Genomic DNA, 19,386 nt, shown 5'->3' with positions numbered 1-19,386 from the left:
AAAAAAAAAAAAAAAAAGAAAAAAAACTCTATAAATCTAAAAGGTTAGAAATAATGCAAAATATTCTGACCACAATGGAATGAAATTAGAAATCAGGAACAGAAAGAAAGTTGGGAAATTCACGACTATGTGAACACTAAATAATGCATGTCTAAACAACCAATGGGTCAAAGAAGAAATCAAAAAGGAAATGAGAAAACACTTTGAGATGGCTGGGCATGGTGGCTCATGGCTGTAATTCTAGCACTTTGGGAGGCCGAGGCAAGAGGATCACTTGAGCCCAGGAGTTCAAGACTAGCCTGGAAAACAAAGTGAGACCCCATCTTTACAAAAAAATTATTTTAAAAATAAGCCTGGGCCAGCCTCAGTGGCTCAGCCTGTAATCCCAGCACTTTGGGAGGCCTAGGCAAGTGGATTGCCTGAGCCTGCGGGTTCGAGATTTACCTGGGCAACTTGGCGAGACCTTGTCTCTACAATACATCAAAAATTAGCCACACGTGGTAGTGCACACCTGTAGTTCAGCTACTTGGAAGGCTGAGATGGAAAGATTGCTGGAGTCCAGCAGGTTGAGGCTGCGGTGGCCGGGAGCATGCCACTTCACACCAGCCTGGGCTACAGAGTGTGACTCCAACTCAAAAAAATAAATAAAAATAAATTTTTAAAAAGTTTCAGAGGGGGCACTGTAATTTAAGAGCTGGGGTGACCATAGCGAAGTACAATACATATAAGATCATGTAAATTTTTAATTACTACCCTTTCTTAAGAAAGGTTGTACTCATCCAGGGCACATGGTGTGTGCGGAACTTAGATGAGGGAAGAAACGGTCAGAGTACAACATTTACTTGCATGTTCCTGGCTCTGTCTGTTGACTAGATTATCTAAACAGTAGACAGGAAGGAACATTATGATCTTTTAGCCTCTTAGTTAGTAAACTTCCATAAAATAAATAGGGCACAGCTTTGTCATAGCTTTAATCCACTGAACGAATATGGTAATTCAACTACCTCTTTATCTGATTCTACTTTCCAAGAAGCCTTCCAGTGATAATTTGGTTTTCCATTTGCATATGCAGAACAATACATGTACTGTGGTAAGGCTTCATTTTCCTATAAAATAAAACCACAGCCCAGCAGGTCAACGCTGGGGTAGCTGTGAGTGTGCCACTGCCCTCCAACCTCAGAGACAGAGTGGGACTCCAACTCAAAAAACAAAAAAACCCACAAAAATATGGAGATTTTTTTTTTTAATTGGGGTGACCAGCTAGAAATACCAAGGCATCTGGGAGGCTCAATAAAGATAATACACTTCACAATAAATACATCACATACATGTGGTGACTCACAAGTATACCACATGTAATGAAAATGAAAAAGCTGAGAGAGCCACAGTAAGATTAGCAGGCAGGTATGCACATGGCTACCTTCTCAGTGATGCCATTGAACTTGGCCAGGATGTTGAAGAGCGGCACCTGGGGGATGATAAGCTGCTCCTTCTCATCCTTGTAGAGGGGTGCAGTAGGAAGGTCCAGCGTCAGGTACATGAAAGTGGACTCTACCATCGTTTCCTGGTACTCATCATTGTGGAGCAGCTGCTCCTTTTCTTCCGCTGGCTAGAAAGACGAGAAAGGAAAACGGGAAGGAGCTCATGTGAGCCGCACCCAGACCAACACAGAGAAAAATGACGCTTCTGTTATGGCAACACTGTCTTCATCTGAAGGCAATGAAGAGAGGTGCCTGAGAGACTGGGCAGTTTCCCATGCAGCAGCACCACCCGGTTAGATTAATTTAAGAACTAGTGGGTTTCCTTCGTCAAAGAGATTCTGCTTATATCCCAGATTATCTGAGACGCTCTCAGGTGATCTAGAATGCTTGGCAGCTGAGCTTCTGAAAAAACACACCAGCACCTCCCAGTGGCCAGATCACTTAAGCCAGCAAACCACAACCAACCACTAACTTCGGGACAAACAGCACCGGACAGGGGCTGTTGGGAGTTGCCACTAGGCAGGAGCTTTGTTGAACCTCTTCACGGGGCAGGCAGCCTTGCCAGTTCTCCACGCATCTCTTCATCTCCCCAAATGCCCTCATGCAACATAAACTGGACCAAGACTCCAGATTCGACTAACTCACCAGATCAGGGTGGGGGAGTTTTTTTGTGAAGATCCTCATGGATCCCTGGAAAACATCAGTCACAATAGCTGCACAAACAGAAAGCAAAATACAAATTTGGTGAGACTGGAGAACATGCCCAAAATATATTCCCAACTTCCAAAGTTCTGAAATTAACCAGCATCTTCTGACAAAAGACCCAGAGCTCTCACTAAACACCGAAGTCTCCCTTTGTAATATATACCACCATGGCACCTTTATAATTATTTGTGTAAACAATTATTCTATATCTCTTCCACAAGTCATCTTTTGTCTCTCCACACACAGTCTGGCTCATAAGAGAAAAAGGGTTTTTGAAATGAATGAATGATTTACAGAGCCTAAAGAAACATCAATCACAAAAAAAACTCACAAGCAAAACAGGGCACAACCAAGCAAGTTCCCATAACCACATGCTACCTGCAGAGGGAGAAATGCCCAGCCTGCATTGGACACAAAAGGAAAACAAAAGACTAGGAGATGAACCAGAACAGAATCAAAGCAATGAGACAGAAAGCACAACCAGGTTCTGGAATCCTGACAGGACGCAAGTGGGAGAACTCACAGGGTTAGCACAGCTTAAAGAGGGGACAGGGCTGGCTAGTGGAAAGACCACCAGGCTACAATCCCACATCAAGACACCATCAAGAGCTGGGTATGGTGGCTCATATGGCTCATACCTGTAATTCCAGCACTTTGGAAAGTAGAGGCAAGAATGCCCTGAGCCCAGGGGTTCAAGACCAGCCTGGGCAACTTGGCAAGACCTCGTCTCTACAGTTAAAAAAATAAAATTAGCTGGGCGTGGTGGCACATGCCTGTAGTTTCAGCTACTTGGAAGGCTGAGGAAAAAGGATCGCCTGATCACAGCAGGCCAAGGCTGTGGTGGCTGTCAGGGTAGCCACTGCAATCCAGCCAGGGCAACAGAGTAAGATTCCAATTTTAAAAAAAAAAGGCACTAACAAGGACATCAGAACACAGACAAGAAGAAAACTGCATCAGGCCTCCAAAGTGACTCACCTAGCTATGCAGTCTAGAAGCCAATAGCTATAATGAGCATTCATGAAAAAGAGCTAACTACTGTTAAGCCAATACGGATGCTGAAGAAAAGAGGGACTCCACGTCTAAGAATCCATAGACAACCAGCCTCATCCCTCTAAGTACAGAAACATGGTGAGGAACTAGCTTTTAGGCTGCTGTAACCTTCAACCTTCCAGTCAGGCAAACCACTCTGAGTCCTCATATTACCTCTTGCAGTGGGAACAGACTAGAAGTCTACAACATGCTGCCCAGTCCGTTGGTTTGAAATTGGATCAGGACTTCTAGGGCACAATTGTATCTACTCTGCATATTAAAAACACTACTGAGCCGGGCTCGGTGGCTCAGGCTGTAATCCCATGCTTTGGGAGGCTGAGGTGAGTGGACTGCCTGAGCCTGCGGATTCGAGACCCGCATGGGCAACTTGGCGAGACCTCATCTCTACAATAAATTTTTTTTAAAAATCAGCCAGGCATGGTAGCGTGTGCCTGTAATTCCAGCTACTCGGAAGGCAGAAGGATCACTGGAGAGCCCAGCAAGTTGAGGCTGCAGTGGTACTCCAGTCTGGGCGACAGAGTGAGACTCCAACTCAAAAAAAAAAAAAACCACTGGAGCCAGTGATTACAATGACTCACACCTGTAATCCCAACACTTTGGGGAGCCAACAGAGGAGGATCACTGGAGACCAGGAATTCATTACCAGCCTGGGCAACATAGTGAAACCTTGTCTCCCCCAAAAATTAAAAAATTAGCCAGGTGTGGTGGCATACACCTGTAGTCCTAGCTACTTGAGAGGCTGAGGCAGGAGGACTGCTTGAATCCAGGAGCTTGAGATTGTGGTGAACCATGATCATGCCACTGCACTCCGGTCTGGGTGGTTGACCAGGACTCCGTCACTCAAAAAAAAAAAAAAAAGAAAAAGACAAATGTGGGAATATTACCACATTCCAGCAAAACATATGGAAGAGGCTATCTAGGAAGAAAATTTAGCCTGTGTTGCCACAGATACTACCTCTCCCAGATGAAGATTTAAGAACAAAAGGATGGGAAGTTGCAAGGTTTCTTCAAAGGGAGCAAGAGAGTTCCTTTGTATGAGTAACATGACTTACTCTTCTTTTTCTTCTTTGTGCCCCCCAGAGCTGAGTGCAGAGCATTCAGAAACCAAGACAGAAAGTCGACTCCATCCCCTGGAAAAAAGAAAGGTGAGCATGTTGAAACTGAGAGGGATCAGAGTAGCCCAAAATACGCGCTGGTCGGCATGCCTGGTCTTCCTCCTTCCCCTCTGGCCATGTCATCCCATCCCACACCTGTGCATCCTCCTATCTGATCATGAAATGCTGGCACTCCTCAAGGTCAAGCACATACTCCTCCAACCTTTACTCTCTCCCCCTAGGCTCTCTGATTCACAGCAGAACATATCTCGTCACCTAGTGACAAACAAAACAAATGAATGCTGACCTCTTAAGACCTACTTCTCAGCAGGGCTCAGTGGCTCAGCCTGTAATCCCGCACTTTGGGAGGCTGAGGTAAGTGGATTGCCTGAGCCCGCGGGTTCAAGACCTGCCTGGGCAACTTGGCGAGACTTCATCTCCACAATCAATCAAAAAAATTAGCCGGGTATGGTAGCGCACGACTGTAGTTCCAGCTACTTGGAAGGCTGAGGCGGAAGGATCACCGGAGCCCAGCAGGTCAAGGCTGTGGTGGCCGGGAGCGGCCACCGCACTCCAGTCTGGGCAACAGAGTGAGACTACAAAAAAAAAAGACCTACTTCTCTAGGGTAAGCTCAGACTTCCTTCCTCCCTTCTCTAGCTCACAAAGATTCCAGTCCTGCAGGAAGGTGACTTTTCCTAGCACCAGGACCAAAAAGGCATTTAGGGGTGTCTAATCCAAGGGATTCTGGGAAGAAGCAAACAGGCAATACTCCTGATCCATAAGAATGCTATCTAAGGAAACTGCCACCCAGGAATTTCTGGATAATGGCTTTCTCACTAAGATTTGCTTCTGTTTACTTCCGTTTTGCTCACCCAATTAAAATCTCAAAGACTATCTCGTATCTTCCTTAACCTCATTTTCCTAATCGAAAAGGACTGAGACTCCAACTCAAAAAAAAAAAAAAAAAGAAAGAAAGAAAGAAAGAAAAGGACTGACAACTCCACAGAATACTTTTTTATTACCCTCACACAGGATGCATGGAATGTGACAACAGGAACCTCTTAGCACATAGAAACACTAGGCAGCTGATAATTTGCTAGGTCTCAGGACTGAGAAAAGTGAGTCTATGTGACACACAACTATGATACCCAACAGTGGCTATGACAGGAAGAACTGGATACGTTTATTCTTAGGATACTCTGATTTTTCTGCAACTCTACAACGAATTATGCTATCGCTTTCCAGTGCTGTCGAAAGTTGAGATGACCCAATATTTACCTTCAGGCCAGGCGTCATCTATGAAACCCTGTGAATGTGGACACAATCATCCATCGATGGCCCACAAAATATTCACTCTTAGCTGGATACAGTGGCTCAGCCTGTCATTACAGCACTTTGGGAGGTGAAGGCAAGGATTTCCTGAGCCCAGGGACTTGAGATCAGCCTGGCCAACATGGTGAGACCTCTTCTCCACAATAAACCAAAAAATTAACCAAGTGTGGTGGTTTCGGTTACTTGGAAGGCTGAGGCAGAAGGATCGCCTGAGCCCAGCAGGTCAAGGCTGGGATAGCTGGCAGCGTGCCACTGCACTCCAGCCTGGGTGACAGAGTGACTCTGGGGGAAAAAAAATCATTCTCAACAGAAATCTCATACCTTGATGCAGTCTTAATATAAAAACCTGGGACCTCAGATAGAAAGTTGATCCAGAAACAAAAATGTATCATTAAACAGAAGCCACCCTATCATCTTAACTGTTGGGAATTCAATGGTCCTACATAGCACAATCAGGCTGTCCCTTGCTCAGAAGGGTGAGGTGCTCAGATTAAGATTTACTGGCCATTTTGTAAACTACTAAACCATCGATAAGCCATACTCAAATAGCTTAATAACTTCTGTTCACTTGAGAATAAATCATGGGGCTTCTGTTCAATATGTATTATCCATTCCAAAGTGTATGTTATTTCCTACTATCGTAAAGCCCCAAGGGCCCCACTCCTTACCTGCTCTGATTCCTTTTTTCTCATTAAAACAAGCAAATAAACAAACAAAAAGTCACTACTGAACTTTCCTTCCAAGTACCTCCTCATTAAGTACCAGAGACTCTTTTTTTTTTTTGAGTTGGAGTCTCACTCTGCTGCTCAGGCTTAGAGTACAGTGGCATGCTCACAGCCACCGCAGCCTCGAGCTGCTAGGCTCAGGCGAACCTTCCGCCTCAGTCTTCCAAGTAGCTGGAACTATAGGTACATGCTACCACGCCCAGCTTATTTTTTTATTTATTGTAGAGATGAGGTTTAACCAAGTTGCTCAGGCTGGTCTCAAACCCCTGAGCTCAGGCAATCCTCTCACTTTGGCCTCCCAAAGTGCTGGGATTATAGGCTTGAGCCACCATGCCCAGCCTCTTTTTTAAGAGAGACAGTCTCACACTGTTGCCCAGGCTGGAGTGCAGTGGTACAATCATAACTCGCTACAGCCTCAAATCCTGAGCTCACGCAATCCTCCTACCTCAGCATTCCAACTGGCTAGGACTAAAGGTCAATGCTACCATACCTGACTAATTTTTTACCTGACTGTTTGCTTGGCTGTTTTGTTTTGTAGAGACAAGGTTTCCCTATATTGCCCAGGCTCTCCACGGACCCCTGGAACCCAGCTCCTTGCAGACTCTCTCTGAGGCAGGCACATCTTGCTCCTGCCCACCATGTCCTCTCTACCTGGAATGCTCACCTCCAACCAGTATCCTCCTCTACGTAAAGCCCAGGGGTTTCTTCTTCCACTCTGGCCTGCAACCTGCCTTCCACATATTCAGTCGGGCGGGGGACCTTGCTCCATGCTCGCTCCCACAGCACTGCTTCCTCTGTCACAGCACTGAACACCCTAGGGTTACTTTGGACTTTCTTAAAGGCAGTTGAAAATTGCTTATTTGTTTGCTTTTTAGAGATAGGATGTCACTATGCTGCCCAGGAGACAGCCTCAAACTCCCGGACTCAAGAGATCCTCCCACCTAAGCCTCCCAAGTAGCTGGGACTATAGGTTCATGCCAGCATGCCCAACCTTTCTACATAACTATCTTCCCCATTAGGACTGGGAGCTCCTTGAAGAGACAAACCATGTTTCTTATCCCCGCAGATCCAAAAATCATGAATGAATGATGAATAAACTGATGTGGATGCTGAAGGATACCTTATGAAATTCAGTTAATACCGTTACTCACTTTATTCACAAGCAATAACAAGTCGGGTTTGGGAAGATAAAGACAGTCAAAGTAATTCATCAGAATACTCGACTGTGGGAAATGACAAAATGAGAAGCAGAGATGGCAGGTGCTTAGTAGGGACTGGTACCTTTCCCAGTGTCATGGTATTGCCCTAAGCCATGCAATTTGGTTTACCAAACAAGACAAACTTTCTGCCAGGCATAGTGGCTCACACCCGTAAACCCAGCACTTTGGGAAGCAGAGGCAAGAGGATTGCCTAAACCCTGGGGCAACTTAGCAAGACCTCGTCTCTATAAAAAAAATCAAGAAATTAGTCGGGCGTAGTGGTTTGCACCTGTAGTTCCAGCTACCTGGAAGGCTGAGGCAGAAGGATCACCTGAGCCCAGCAGGTGGAGGCTGCAGTGGCCATGAGCATGCCACGGCACTTCAGTCTGGGTGACAGAATGAGATGCTGACTTAAAACAAAACTAAGTTTTCTATTCAGCTGGAATCTCCCGAGATTCTGAGTAGAACAGACTGAACAGAAGCGTGAAGAACCTAACCACGGTATTCACTGAACACTTCTGGTTACTATCAAGATTCACCGCAAATGTTCATCAAACTTAAGTTTGTTGTCCTAAAGTCAGAGAAACATAAATGATGTGCTCCTTACCTTGTTTGGTGATCTGAAAAGTCTTCTTACTGCAAAGGACAACAGCCTGCAGCATTTCATGAGGAGAAACATGTGCCTTGAAATTTCGAGGGTTCCAGAGTTTTCTCATCAGCTCTCCAAAACGCTGGACCAATAAGAACATGATATCCCCTGGAGGACGTTTGATGTTCTTGTAATTGTCTTCCTCTAGGAAGTAGTTCCGGAGAGGAGGAACGTTGGATAGAGCCTGGAAATCAAAAACTCCAATTAACCCAAGCCTTTTTGTAAGACCCCTGAGAACCAAGCTTTTCCAACCAGCACTCTTCTAGCAGAACCTGGTGATATGCCCAAGACAGACTCACAGGGTCAAAAGGAAACAGACACTCAGAGACTTCTACACAGAGCTCACACTACCGAAATACCCTTCACACTGATTTTGATATGAAGCACAGCTCTGCAGACACTTTCCTGATGTGGATATTAAAAAAAGCTATTTAAAAAAAAAAAAAAAAAAAAGGATATTGAGCAACACATTTCACAATTGCAAAGTTGCAGAATCAACCTAAATGCCCATCAGCTGATCCGTGGATGATAAAAATGCAGCATACGTATGCAATGGAAGACTATTCAGCCACAAAAAAGAATAATAACTTGCCAGGCTCGGTGGCTCAGCCTGTAATCCCGCACCTTTGGGAGGCTGAGGTGAGTGGACTGCCTGAGCCCGCGGGTTCGAGACCCACCTGGGCAGCGAGACCTCATCTCTACAAGAAATCAAAAAATCAGCCGGGCGTGGTAGCGCGTGCCTGTAATTCCAGCTACTCGGAAGGCTGAGGCGGAAGGATCGCCGGAGCCCAGCAGGTCGAGGCTGCGGTGGCCGGGAGCGGCCACTGCGTTCCAGTCTGGGCGACAGAGTGAGACTCCAACTCAAATAAAAAAAATAAATAAAAGGAATAATATCTTTTGCTGAAACTTGGATGCAATTAGAGATCATCCTGAGTGAAGTCATATAGGAAAAGAAAACCAAGTAATGCATGTTCTCACTTATAAGTGGGAGCTAAGCGAAGGGTCTGCAGAGGCATATAGAAGAGTATAATAGGCACTGGAGACTCAGAAGGGGGAGGGGAGAAAGGGAGGAGGATGAGGGACCACATATCAGGGACAATGTACACTAGTGGGGGTGACAAGTACACCTAGAGCCCAGACTTCACAGCTATATGTTATATACGTATCATTTTTAGTTCACTGTCATCAGAAGCATCTGGATGCTGATGGCAACCACTTTGAGCACCTCTTGTAACTGCAGAAGTCAAACGTGACTTGGATTCATCTTTTGTTATAGTTTTATAGTTATACTCATTTTTGTTACAGTTTTTTCCTTTCTTAAAATGTGCTTTTGGCACCCTCTGTATACACGTTTAGAATGTATACACTATCACTAGGACAGAGTACCAGGGAAGGAAAGGAATGTAGCTTTCACTTGGTAATTTATACATTTCCCCCCCCAATAAGCCTATGTTTACATTTGTAATTTTTTAATCAATTTTTTCTTGAAGTGGGATTACTGTTTATTGTTTTATTTATCCAATGTTGTTTTTTTTTTTTTTTGAGTTGGAGTCTCACTCTGTCGCCCAGACTGGAGTGCAGTGGCCGCTCCCGGCCACCGCAACCTCAACCTGCTGGGCTCCAGCAATCCTTCCGCCTCAGCCTTCCAAGTAGCTGGAACTACAGGCGTGCGCTACCACGCCCAGTTAGTTTTTGATTTATTGTAGAGATGAGGTCTTGCCAAATTGCCCAGGAAGGTCTCGAACCCGCAGGCTCAGGCAATCCACTCACCTCAGCCTCCCAAAGGCGTGGGATTACAGGCTGAGCCACCGAGCCCAGCTTTAAGGTTTTTCAATTTCTCTACAATGTGCACATATTTAGAGAAGAAAAAAACTAAGAGAAAAAAAAAAAAAAAACTTTTAAGGCTGGGTGCAGTGGTCCACTCCTATAATCCAGTATTTTGGGAGTCTGAGACAGAAGGATCACTTGAGGCCAGAAGTTTGAGGTCAGCTTGGACAACATAGCAAGACCCCATCTATACACAAAATTTTTTCTTAAATTAGCCAGGTCCCAGTTACTGAGGAGGCTGAGGCAAGAGGATGGCTTGAGCCCAAGAGTTCAAGGTTACAGTGAGCTATGATGGTGCCACTGCACTCTAGCCCAGGCAATAGAGTGAGACCTTGTTTGTAAAAACAAACACTTTTAAAACTGAAAATAGGACAACTGGCTTTCTGCTTTTCCCACTATAGGAAATGTGTGGCAGGAATAAGTCATCAGGCAGCCAGCACAACTATACAATTTTTTTTTAATGCATCTAGCATGTTTATTTGATACTGCCAGGCAATACAGATTCTACACCTCATTCTCTGGAAGGTCTAGAGACTAGAAGCCCAGAGAATGGAAAAAGTCTCCCCATTTAACAGCAGCCCTTTGAGCAGACACAGGAATGCTCTGCTTATTGTAGAACATTACTCAAATAGAGTCCTCGACAAGACTCAGTGCATGGGGACGATTTCACTATACTCTACAGGAAGGAAATTATTTTTTGGCCAACACACATACTATTTCCCAGGTTACTCGATACTGTCTTAATCCTACCTGAAGGACAGCGTTGGCATAGTCATTGGCCTTTATGTTATTCAGTCCCACGATACCCGGCAGGTAAGTGGTACCATCGTATGCCCGGGACAATTTGGCTTGCTTGTCCAAGTTTGCAATCTGTTGCTTTGTGAAAGTGGGCTTCAACACATACTGCAAAGCGAAAGAAAAGTCTAAGTTGTTTAAGAGCCAGAAACAGAGTTCACAAGATAGGTCCAGAACAGCAATTTCTGCAAAGACAAAAACACTTTGTTCGTGAACATCCCACCACACACCCAAGAAGGCCCCCAACCAGAGGTATAAAGACCAAAGTAACCTTGGGTAGGTCCTCTCCACATGACCAATCTACAAGGGGATCTTTGGTTTTACACAAAATCACTGATCCCCTTAGACCTCAGGACTGGTCAACTCCATGATAACAGACTGCCAGCAACTACAGGATACTCACGTCTGAAGGCAGCAGGAGTCTGCGTCTCAAGCAGAACCTCACAAGAGCAACCCATGTAGATAGTGCAAGAGAAGAGCCACTCCCCTTTCCGTGGGACTAAGAATCCTTATGACTCTCTGGGACTGCAGGGGCAGGATCAGACTCTTCCCAGGCAGAGTTAATCAGAGTCATTATGTCACACACTGGACAGAAGTTATCATGAACTCACTTTGAAACCTTAAATTCGGCCGGGCTCAGTGGCTCAACCTGTAATCCCGCACTTTGGGAGGGTGAGGCGACTGGATTGCCTGAGTCCGTGGGTTCGAGACCCGGCTGGGCAACTTGACGAGACCTCGTCTCTACAATAAAATCAAAAATAGCCGGGTGTGGTAGCGCGCGCCTGTAGTTCCAGCTACTTGGAAGGCTGAGGTGGAAGGATCGCCGGAGCCCAACAGGTCGAGGCTGCAGTGGTCGGGAGCAGCCACCGCACTCCAGTCTGGGCGACAGAGTGAGACTCCAACTCAAAAAAAAAAAGAAACTTTAAATTTCTCCCTCTGTAAATACTGTCAATAATTAATTGTTAATAGGTCTACAAAACTTTCTAAAGTGGAATAAGCAGTATTTCAGACTCTGAACACCTAGCTTTCCTTAACATAAACAGAGCGCTCAGCACCATGAATACACACCACTTACTGGAAAGCAAAATAATACTCAACAGCCCAACACTAAACAAAGTCCAAGAGGACCTTCCGTGTTCTCCACTTAAGTGCAGTGAATGCCTTTTGGTACAGGTCACAAACTGGAACCCCCAGATGAGACATGCTGGATGTTCTGGCCACATTCCATGTCAGAAGTAACCAGGAGCTTGTGTGCGGTTTGGTATCACTATCCCATGCCAAGCCCAACTCACACCCAAAGTGTGGAACAATAATCTACTTCACAAAAACACTCGAACCCCAATTAGGATGGAGCCATATTTCTTCAGTCCTAACCCTCAATGTTAAAAGCAGAAATGATGGCTAGGTTGCAGACAACAAGCTGTAATTACGAATTCTGACCACCTCCTCAGTTTCCCTGGTTCCTTCCAAAGGATTGAGATTCTTCCATGACCTCAAGTGGGGCAGTTCCCTGGGATGCTCACAAAAGATGGACCCCAAACCAGCCCTCCTGGACACATACTGTGATGTCCTCCAGTGAGGAATCGATGATCTCATAGTTGTCTGGAAGGCAATAAAACTTGAGGGTGTGGAGGTTGAGGAAGACATGGTGGCTGAACTGGACGCTGTGAATGTAGGCATGAGACTTCAAACCCCGGCCTGTAGAGAAACATGAAAGGCTGTGAGAGCAACGCAGATCCTAGAAAGGCATAGACCAGGCTGGGTTTGGTGGCTCAGCTTATAATCCCAGCACTTTGGAAGGCCAAGGCGAGAGGATTGCCTGAGCCCGCGGGTTCAAGACCCACCCGGGCAACTTGGCGAGACCGCGTCTCTACAATAAAAAAAAACAAAACCTAGCCAGGCATGGTAGCGTGCACCTGTAGATCCGGCTACTCAGAAGGCTGAGTTGGAAGGATCACCAGAGCCCAGCAGGTTGAGGCTGCGGTGGCCAGGAGCATGCCACTGCCCTCCAGTCTGGGCGACAGAGTGAGACTCCAACTCAAAAAAACAGAAAGGCACTGACCAGGTTTGCTTTTCTATCAACATTTTCTATTGGGACATGACATAATCCATCAGCAAAAACAAGGTATCATGCCATTCATGAAAAGAACCTCTTACATGAACTTCTCTCATAGAAATTAGCAAGAGAATTTCTCAGTTTATAATCCTGGCACATTGGGAGGCCGAGGCCAGAGGACTGCCTGAGCCCACAGGTTCAAGACAGCCTGGGCAGCTTTGCGAGACCTCATCTCTACAATAAAAAAAATTAGTCAGACATGGTGGTGCATGTCTGTGGTTCCAGCTACCTGGAAGGCTGAAATGGAAGGATCACTGGAACTCAGAAGGTCAAGGCTGGGGTGGCTGTGAGCATGCCACTGCACTCCAGCCTGGGCAACAGAGTGAGACTCTGACCCAAAAAATAATAATAATAATTAGCAAGAGAGAACAGCCCATTAGTTACTTCATTTCCTAGACAGTGTAAGACATTGGTTGGGGAAACAAATGTGAAAATGAAATGTAGGCCAGGCTCAGTGGCTCAGCCTGTAATCCCTGCACTTTAGGAGGCCAAGGTGAGTGGACTGCCTGAGCCCGCGGGTTCAAGATCCGCCTGGGCAACTTGGCGAGACTTCATCTCTACAATAAATCAACAACTAGCCAGGCGTGGTAGCGCACACCTATAGTTCCAGCTACTTGGAAGGCTGAGGAGGAAGGATCGCGGAACCCAGCAGGTCAAGGCTGCTGTGGCCAGGAATGGCCACTGCATTCCAGTCTGGGTGACAGAGTGAGACTCCAACTCAAAAAAAAAAAAAAGCTCTCTGGAGCAGACCTTCAGCTAGTTCTGAAAACCTAACAAGTCTGTAATTCGCAACACTTATTTATTTATTTATTTTCAAACATATTTTTATTATAAAATTGTGGGGTACAGTTAAGGGTTAGGTATACAAATGTGCATCATCCAGGCACCCGTGTTAATAAGGGGTGTCTCCCCATCCCCAACATATATTTATTTACCTTGAAAGTATTTGCCACACACCAGACAGGCGTAAGCATTGATATGTGAGAGGGAGATAGAACACAGTTTCTCAAAGTCGAAGTCCAGCACACTCCTAAGAGAAGCAAAACAGAAAAAAAAAAAAAGCAGTTAATAAGGATGAGGCTGGCTCAGGAGCTCATACCTGCTGTAATCCCAACACTTTGGGAGGCCAAGGCAGGAGGACTGCTTGAGGCCAGGAGTCCGAAACTTCAGTGAACTAAAATTGTGCCACTGTATTCCAGTCTGGGTGACAGAGAGAAAAGGAGACTCTGCCTCAAAAAAAAAAAAAAGAAACAGGTGTGGTGGCTCACGCCTATGATCCATCCCAGCACTCTGGGAAGCCAAGGTGAGAGGATTGCTTGAGCCCACGGGTTCAAAACCAGCCTGGCAACTTGGTGAGACCTCATCTCTACAATAAATCTAGAAAAATTAGCTGGGTGTGGTGGCACACACCTGTAGTCCAGCTACTTGGAAGGCTGAGGTGGAAGGATCATCTGAGCCCAGCGGGTCAAGACTGCAGTGGCTGTGAGCATGCCACTGTACTCCAGCCTGAGCAACAGAGTGAGACTCCAACTCAAAAAATAAAATAAAATAAATAAAATAAAATAAAACAAAACACAGTTCCTCAGCTAGGCCCAGTGATCACACCTGCAACCCCAGCACTTTGGGAGGCCGAGGCAAGAGGACTGCCTAAGCCGAGGAGTTCAAGACCAGGCTGGGTAACATAGCAAGAACTCATCTCTACAAAACAATAAGAAAAAAAATTAGCTGGGAGTGGTTGCATGTGCTTGTAGTCCTAACAACTAGGGGAAATGAGGTGAGTAGCTCACCTGGGCCTAGGAGGTCAAGGCTGCAGTGTGCCATGACTGGGCCACTACCCTCTAGCCCAGGCAACAGAGGAAGACCTTGAGTCAAAAAATAAAAATTAAGGCTGGGCACAGTGGCTCACACCTGTAATACCAGCACTTTGGGAGGCAGAGGCGAAAGAAATGCCTGAGCCCAGGGGTTCAAGACCAGCCTGGGCAACTTGGCTAGATCTCATCTCTACAATAAATAAAAAATTAGCCAGGCATGGGCACACTACTTGTAAGGCTGAGGCAGAAGAAGCACTTGAATCCAGCAGGTCAAGGCTGTGTTGGCCATGAGCATGCCACTACACTCCAGGCTGGGTGACAGTGAGACTCCAACTCAAAAAAATAAAAATTAAAAATTAAAATGAAAAATAAATAGCCAGGCTACTGAATAATAAATAATAATCCCAATACTTCGGGTGGTGGAGGTGAGAGGATTGTCTGAGCCCAGGGGTTCAAGACCAGCCTCAGCAAATTGGCAAGACCTTGTGTCTACAATAAATCAAAAAGTTAACTGGGCACTCCAGCCTGAGTGACAAAGTGAGACTCCAATTCAAAAACCAAAACTAGGCCAGGCGCTGGTGGCTCAGCCTATAATCCCAGCACTTTGGGAGGCTGAGACAAGAGGACTGACTGAGCCCAGGGGTTCGAGACCAGCCTGGACAAATTGTTTCTACAATAAACCACAAAAACTAGCCAGGCATGGTGGTGTGTGTCCATAGTTCCAGCTACTTGGAAGGCTGGGGTGGAAGGATCACCTAAGCCCAGCAGGTTGAGGCTTCAGTGGCCACGAGTGTGCCACTGCACCCTAGCCTAGATGACAAGAGTGAGACTCCAACTCAAAAAAAAAAACAACAAAAAAGGAAACTAAATAAATCTCAGTTCTTCAGTTGCACAAGCCACTGAAGCCACATGTGGCTTATACCTACCATAATGGACAGCCCTTATAAAGAGAAATTTCATTACTGTAGAAAAATCTGTTAGACAGCATTACCCTAGAACATGGGTTGAAAAGCATTCTAACAAGCCAGCTAGGAATCAGAGGAAACAATACAATGATGAGGTAAACTACCTAAGCTTTCAAATAAATTTTTGTGTTTTTTTCTGCTGAATCCCAAGTACCTAGAATAGTACCTAATATATAGTAGGTGTTGGGAGCCGGCCACAGAGGCCCACTGAGCGTTAGGGATCAGGAAGGGCCGTTAACCCCGAGACCACTAGGATGCGCTCGGGAGCTACTGACCCCATTTCCTCCTCCTTTCTACTCAGCACTAACCAGATTAAGCTCCTGTGAGCTCAAAACATAAAAACTCTGAGACCAGGACGAACACAAGCTAACTCTAGAAGCTCACTGCTCCCATTCTTCCACAAACTGCAGTTTTGGTTTTCACATAACTTACAATTCAAACTCAGGTCACATCTAAGAGCCTTAGTATTGGTCACAGGCTTCTGGGTCATGATTAGGATTTATTGAAGTTGAATAAGGTGTAAATTGTAGAATATAGTTTTAGAAGACAGCCATTTTGTTGAAAGAATGCGGCTGAGTTACTTGCAGGTAGCCCACTGTGAACTTTGGACTGGGCCACATTCCAAACATTCTGGGATGGGCCACTTTAGTTTGTAAAGTAAGTACTTAAGTCTCTATAGAATTGTTTAACTTGGTATTAGTACGAAAAGGGTTTACAGGCAATATGAAAAGGGTTTATAGGCAGTACGAAAAGGGTTTAAAGGCAGTCATGGATTAAGGTTTCATGGATTAGGTTTAACATCTGTTATGGGTTTATACCTGAAAGAACATCTGGTGGGTAGGGAACGCCCCTCACACACCTGTATATAAAAGACCCGTTGTAATTCCCAGTAAATGGTTTCTGCACTAGACAGAGGTCCAGTCTCTTTCTTCCTTTCTCTCTCTCTTTCTCTTTCTTCTTCCCCCCAATCACCGATGCCGTCTCCACCTTTGGGGTACCCTGAACCCGGCTGGAGCTGGACTCTGGCAAGTAGGTGCTTGATAAATATTTAAATTTGCTACTGTTGGTTTAAGGATACTACACATCCTGTTATTCAAACAGACTAATTCAAGATGAGCTAAAAGTTCTTTATCCCATGCCCACTTTTCAACAGCATGTGCTGACACTTCTATAACATGTACTCTGCCTCTTTAAATTGAAGAACCAAGACAAACATGGTAAGAAACACAATTTTCTAAGCAGAGAGCTTTAAGAGGAGTAAAACTTGTAAATGTGCCATTCAATGTACATTCCAAAGAACTTTCCACATAGACTCCCTAGTTCTTTTGCTATCCTCGGCATCTCTGCCCCACTGACCTGTTAATGGTATCCAGGTATGGGCAGTGGCGGCTCCTCCGGTCCTCAGAATCCACTCGGCCATTCTTCGCTGAAAGGAAAACCAAAGGCTTTGAAAATGGAAGCCTGTACTCAAGGTCAACTCACAGTACAAAGAAACTTGGAAGTGAGAAAAACTAACCCAGACAAGAAACCCAGACAAGTAAGAAAAACTAACCTATTTTTCAGGTGGCAACAATATCCAAAAAAAAAAAGTCCACTAATGGAACAAGCCATGAACTGGGAAAACACATTTGGTATATATATAAAAATCAACAAACGATTCACCTGCATATTACATAAAGACGTCCCATAAAAGCATGAAAAAAATAATTAAAAACGAGTGTCATCAGTCTTCTTCCCAGTGTATTTACCATGTAATAAATTTACCCTTCCAAAAAAAAGTATATTGTAAATACTAAGATAAACTGAATGCAATGCAAAAGTACTGAACAGTTAAAGGAGAGTGTTCACACATACCAGAAAATTACAACTTGTCAAAAACTGTGAGTGGTATGAGGTTTGGCCTTACTTACAAGCTAACAAGTTCAAGAATGCTAATAGAAGGCACGTGACTGACTATTGGGTCTGAAACAAAGGACAGAGTACTACAGCAATAGCAGGAATATAGCACTGCTTTCCAAGTAAATTCCACAGGACAACCCCTGGAGAGAAGCCATGGACACAGTCAGTTGCCTTATAGGAAAACTCTGAGCTTAGAGAACCTGAATCTTTTTTTTGTTTGTTTTTTTGAAATGGGGTCTTGCTAAGTCATCCAGGTTGATCTTGAGCTCCACCTCGGCCTCCCAAGTAGCTAGGACCACAGATGCATGCCACTAAGCCAGGCTCCAAATCTCTTCTAGTAGATTTCGAGGCTCTCCTTTGCTCTGCAGGGAGCCACCATGCCTGTCTTCCAAGGCAGTTTACCACAGAAGCATCCTTGACCAGTCTGGAGCAAAGGCAGTCAACCACTGGTCACAACATGTGCACAATCTGGAAAGGCGAAAACTGTCTCCCGATGCTCTTCAGCTTAAAAAGTGGATACAGGCCGGGCGTGGTGGCTCACACCTATAAATCCCAGCACTGTGGTAGGCTGAGGTGAGAGGACTGCCTGAGCCCAAGGGTTCAAGACCAGCCTGGGCCACTTGGTGAGACCTCGTCTCTACAATAAAACAAAAATTAGCCGGGCGTGGTGGCACGTGCCTGTAGTTCCAGCTACTTGGAAGGCTGAGGTGGAAGGATCGCTGGAGCCCAGCAGATGGAGGCTGCGGTGGCAATGAACGTGCCCCTGCCCTCCAACCTGGGTGACAGCATGAGACTCCAACTCAAAAAAAAAAAGTGGATATAACCAGCGCAGGTGCCACTCTGGAAAGTCTGATTTTGCAAATCACAAGACCCCACACCTTAGAGATTTTGTGAAAAACTGAAGGAAATAATAACAGCTGTAAGATCAGCACAGCAGCTGGCCCACACTAGACATTCCTCAAAGAGAAGCTACTGCTGTTAATATTATTAGAGGCCAAGCATGGTGGCTCACACCAATCATCCCAGCACTTTGGGAAGCCGCAGTGAGAGGACTGCCTGAGCCCACGGGTTCGAGACCAGCCTGGGCAACTTGGTGAAACCTTGCCTCTACAATAATAAATAAAAAATAATTAGCCGGGCATGGTGGTGCGTGCCTGTAGTTCCAGCTATTTGGAAGGCGGAGGCAGAGGGATCGCTGGAGCCCAGCAGGAGGAGAGGCTGCGGTGGCCGGGAGCATGCCACTGCCCTCCAGCCTGGGTGGCAGAGTGAGACTCCCACTCAAAGAATTATACCTATATATTGCTAGAAATTTTGTGACTACGGGCCGGGCGCGGTGACACGCACCTATAATCCCAGCGCTCTTGGAGGCGAAGTGGGAGGACTGCCTGAGCTCCGGGGTTCGAGACCCACTTGGTCAACATACCGAGCCCTCGTCTCTACAAAATATCCCCCGCAAAAAAACGAGCCGGGCGTTGGGGCACAGGCCTGTAGTGCCAGCCACCACCTAGAACGCTGAGGTGGGAGGATCGCCAGAGCTCGGGGTCGGGGCTGCGGCAGCCGCGACCAGGCCACTGCACTCCAGTCCGGCGACAGAGAAAGACCTCGACTCAAAAAAGAGAAAAACTGCAGTGACGACTCGCGAGCCCGGAACGGAGTCGCGTGTGGGTCCCTCCTCCCCAGCCCCGGCCCCGCGCACCTCGCACCTCCCGCTCGGGCTCGGAGTCCTCGTCGGCCTCG

At 45.9% G+C, this 19,386-nt stretch overlaps 1 protein-coding gene across 1 annotated transcript in view; it reads right to left on the bottom strand.

Moving 5' to 3' along the window:
• Positions 1-19,380, bottom strand: part of USP39 (ubiquitin specific peptidase 39) — a 32,722-nt gene extending 13,342 nt beyond the window's left edge. The window contains exons 1-9 of the mRNA XM_021707875.1: positions 19,353-19,380; positions 17,103-17,176; positions 13,910-14,004; positions 12,420-12,556; positions 10,814-10,966; positions 8,195-8,420; positions 4,289-4,366; positions 2,127-2,194; positions 1,421-1,609 (exon numbers count right to left, since the gene is read on the bottom strand). Coding sequence (XP_021563550.1) covers positions 1,421-1,609; positions 2,127-2,194; positions 4,289-4,366; positions 8,195-8,420; positions 10,814-10,966; positions 12,420-12,556; positions 13,910-14,004; positions 17,103-17,170 — 1,014 coding nt within the window. The 5' untranslated portion in view covers positions 17,171-17,176; positions 19,353-19,380. The remainder of the gene's footprint in view (positions 1-1,420; positions 1,610-2,126; positions 2,195-4,288; positions 4,367-8,194; positions 8,421-10,813; positions 10,967-12,419; positions 12,557-13,909; positions 14,005-17,102; positions 17,177-19,352) is intronic.
• Positions 19,381-19,386: the final 6 nt, after the last annotated feature.

The sequence above is a fragment of the Carlito syrichta genome, unplaced genomic scaffold (assembly GCF_000164805.1).
Source record: "Carlito syrichta isolate Samal-C Ts95f unplaced genomic scaffold, Tarsius_syrichta-2.0.1 Scaffold126553, whole genome shotgun sequence".
NCBI classification, from domain to species: Eukaryota; Metazoa; Chordata; class Mammalia; order Primates; family Tarsiidae; genus Carlito; species Carlito syrichta.
The sequence above is the reverse complement of the archived record's forward strand: the minus strand, read 5'-3'. Positions and strand labels throughout refer to the sequence as shown.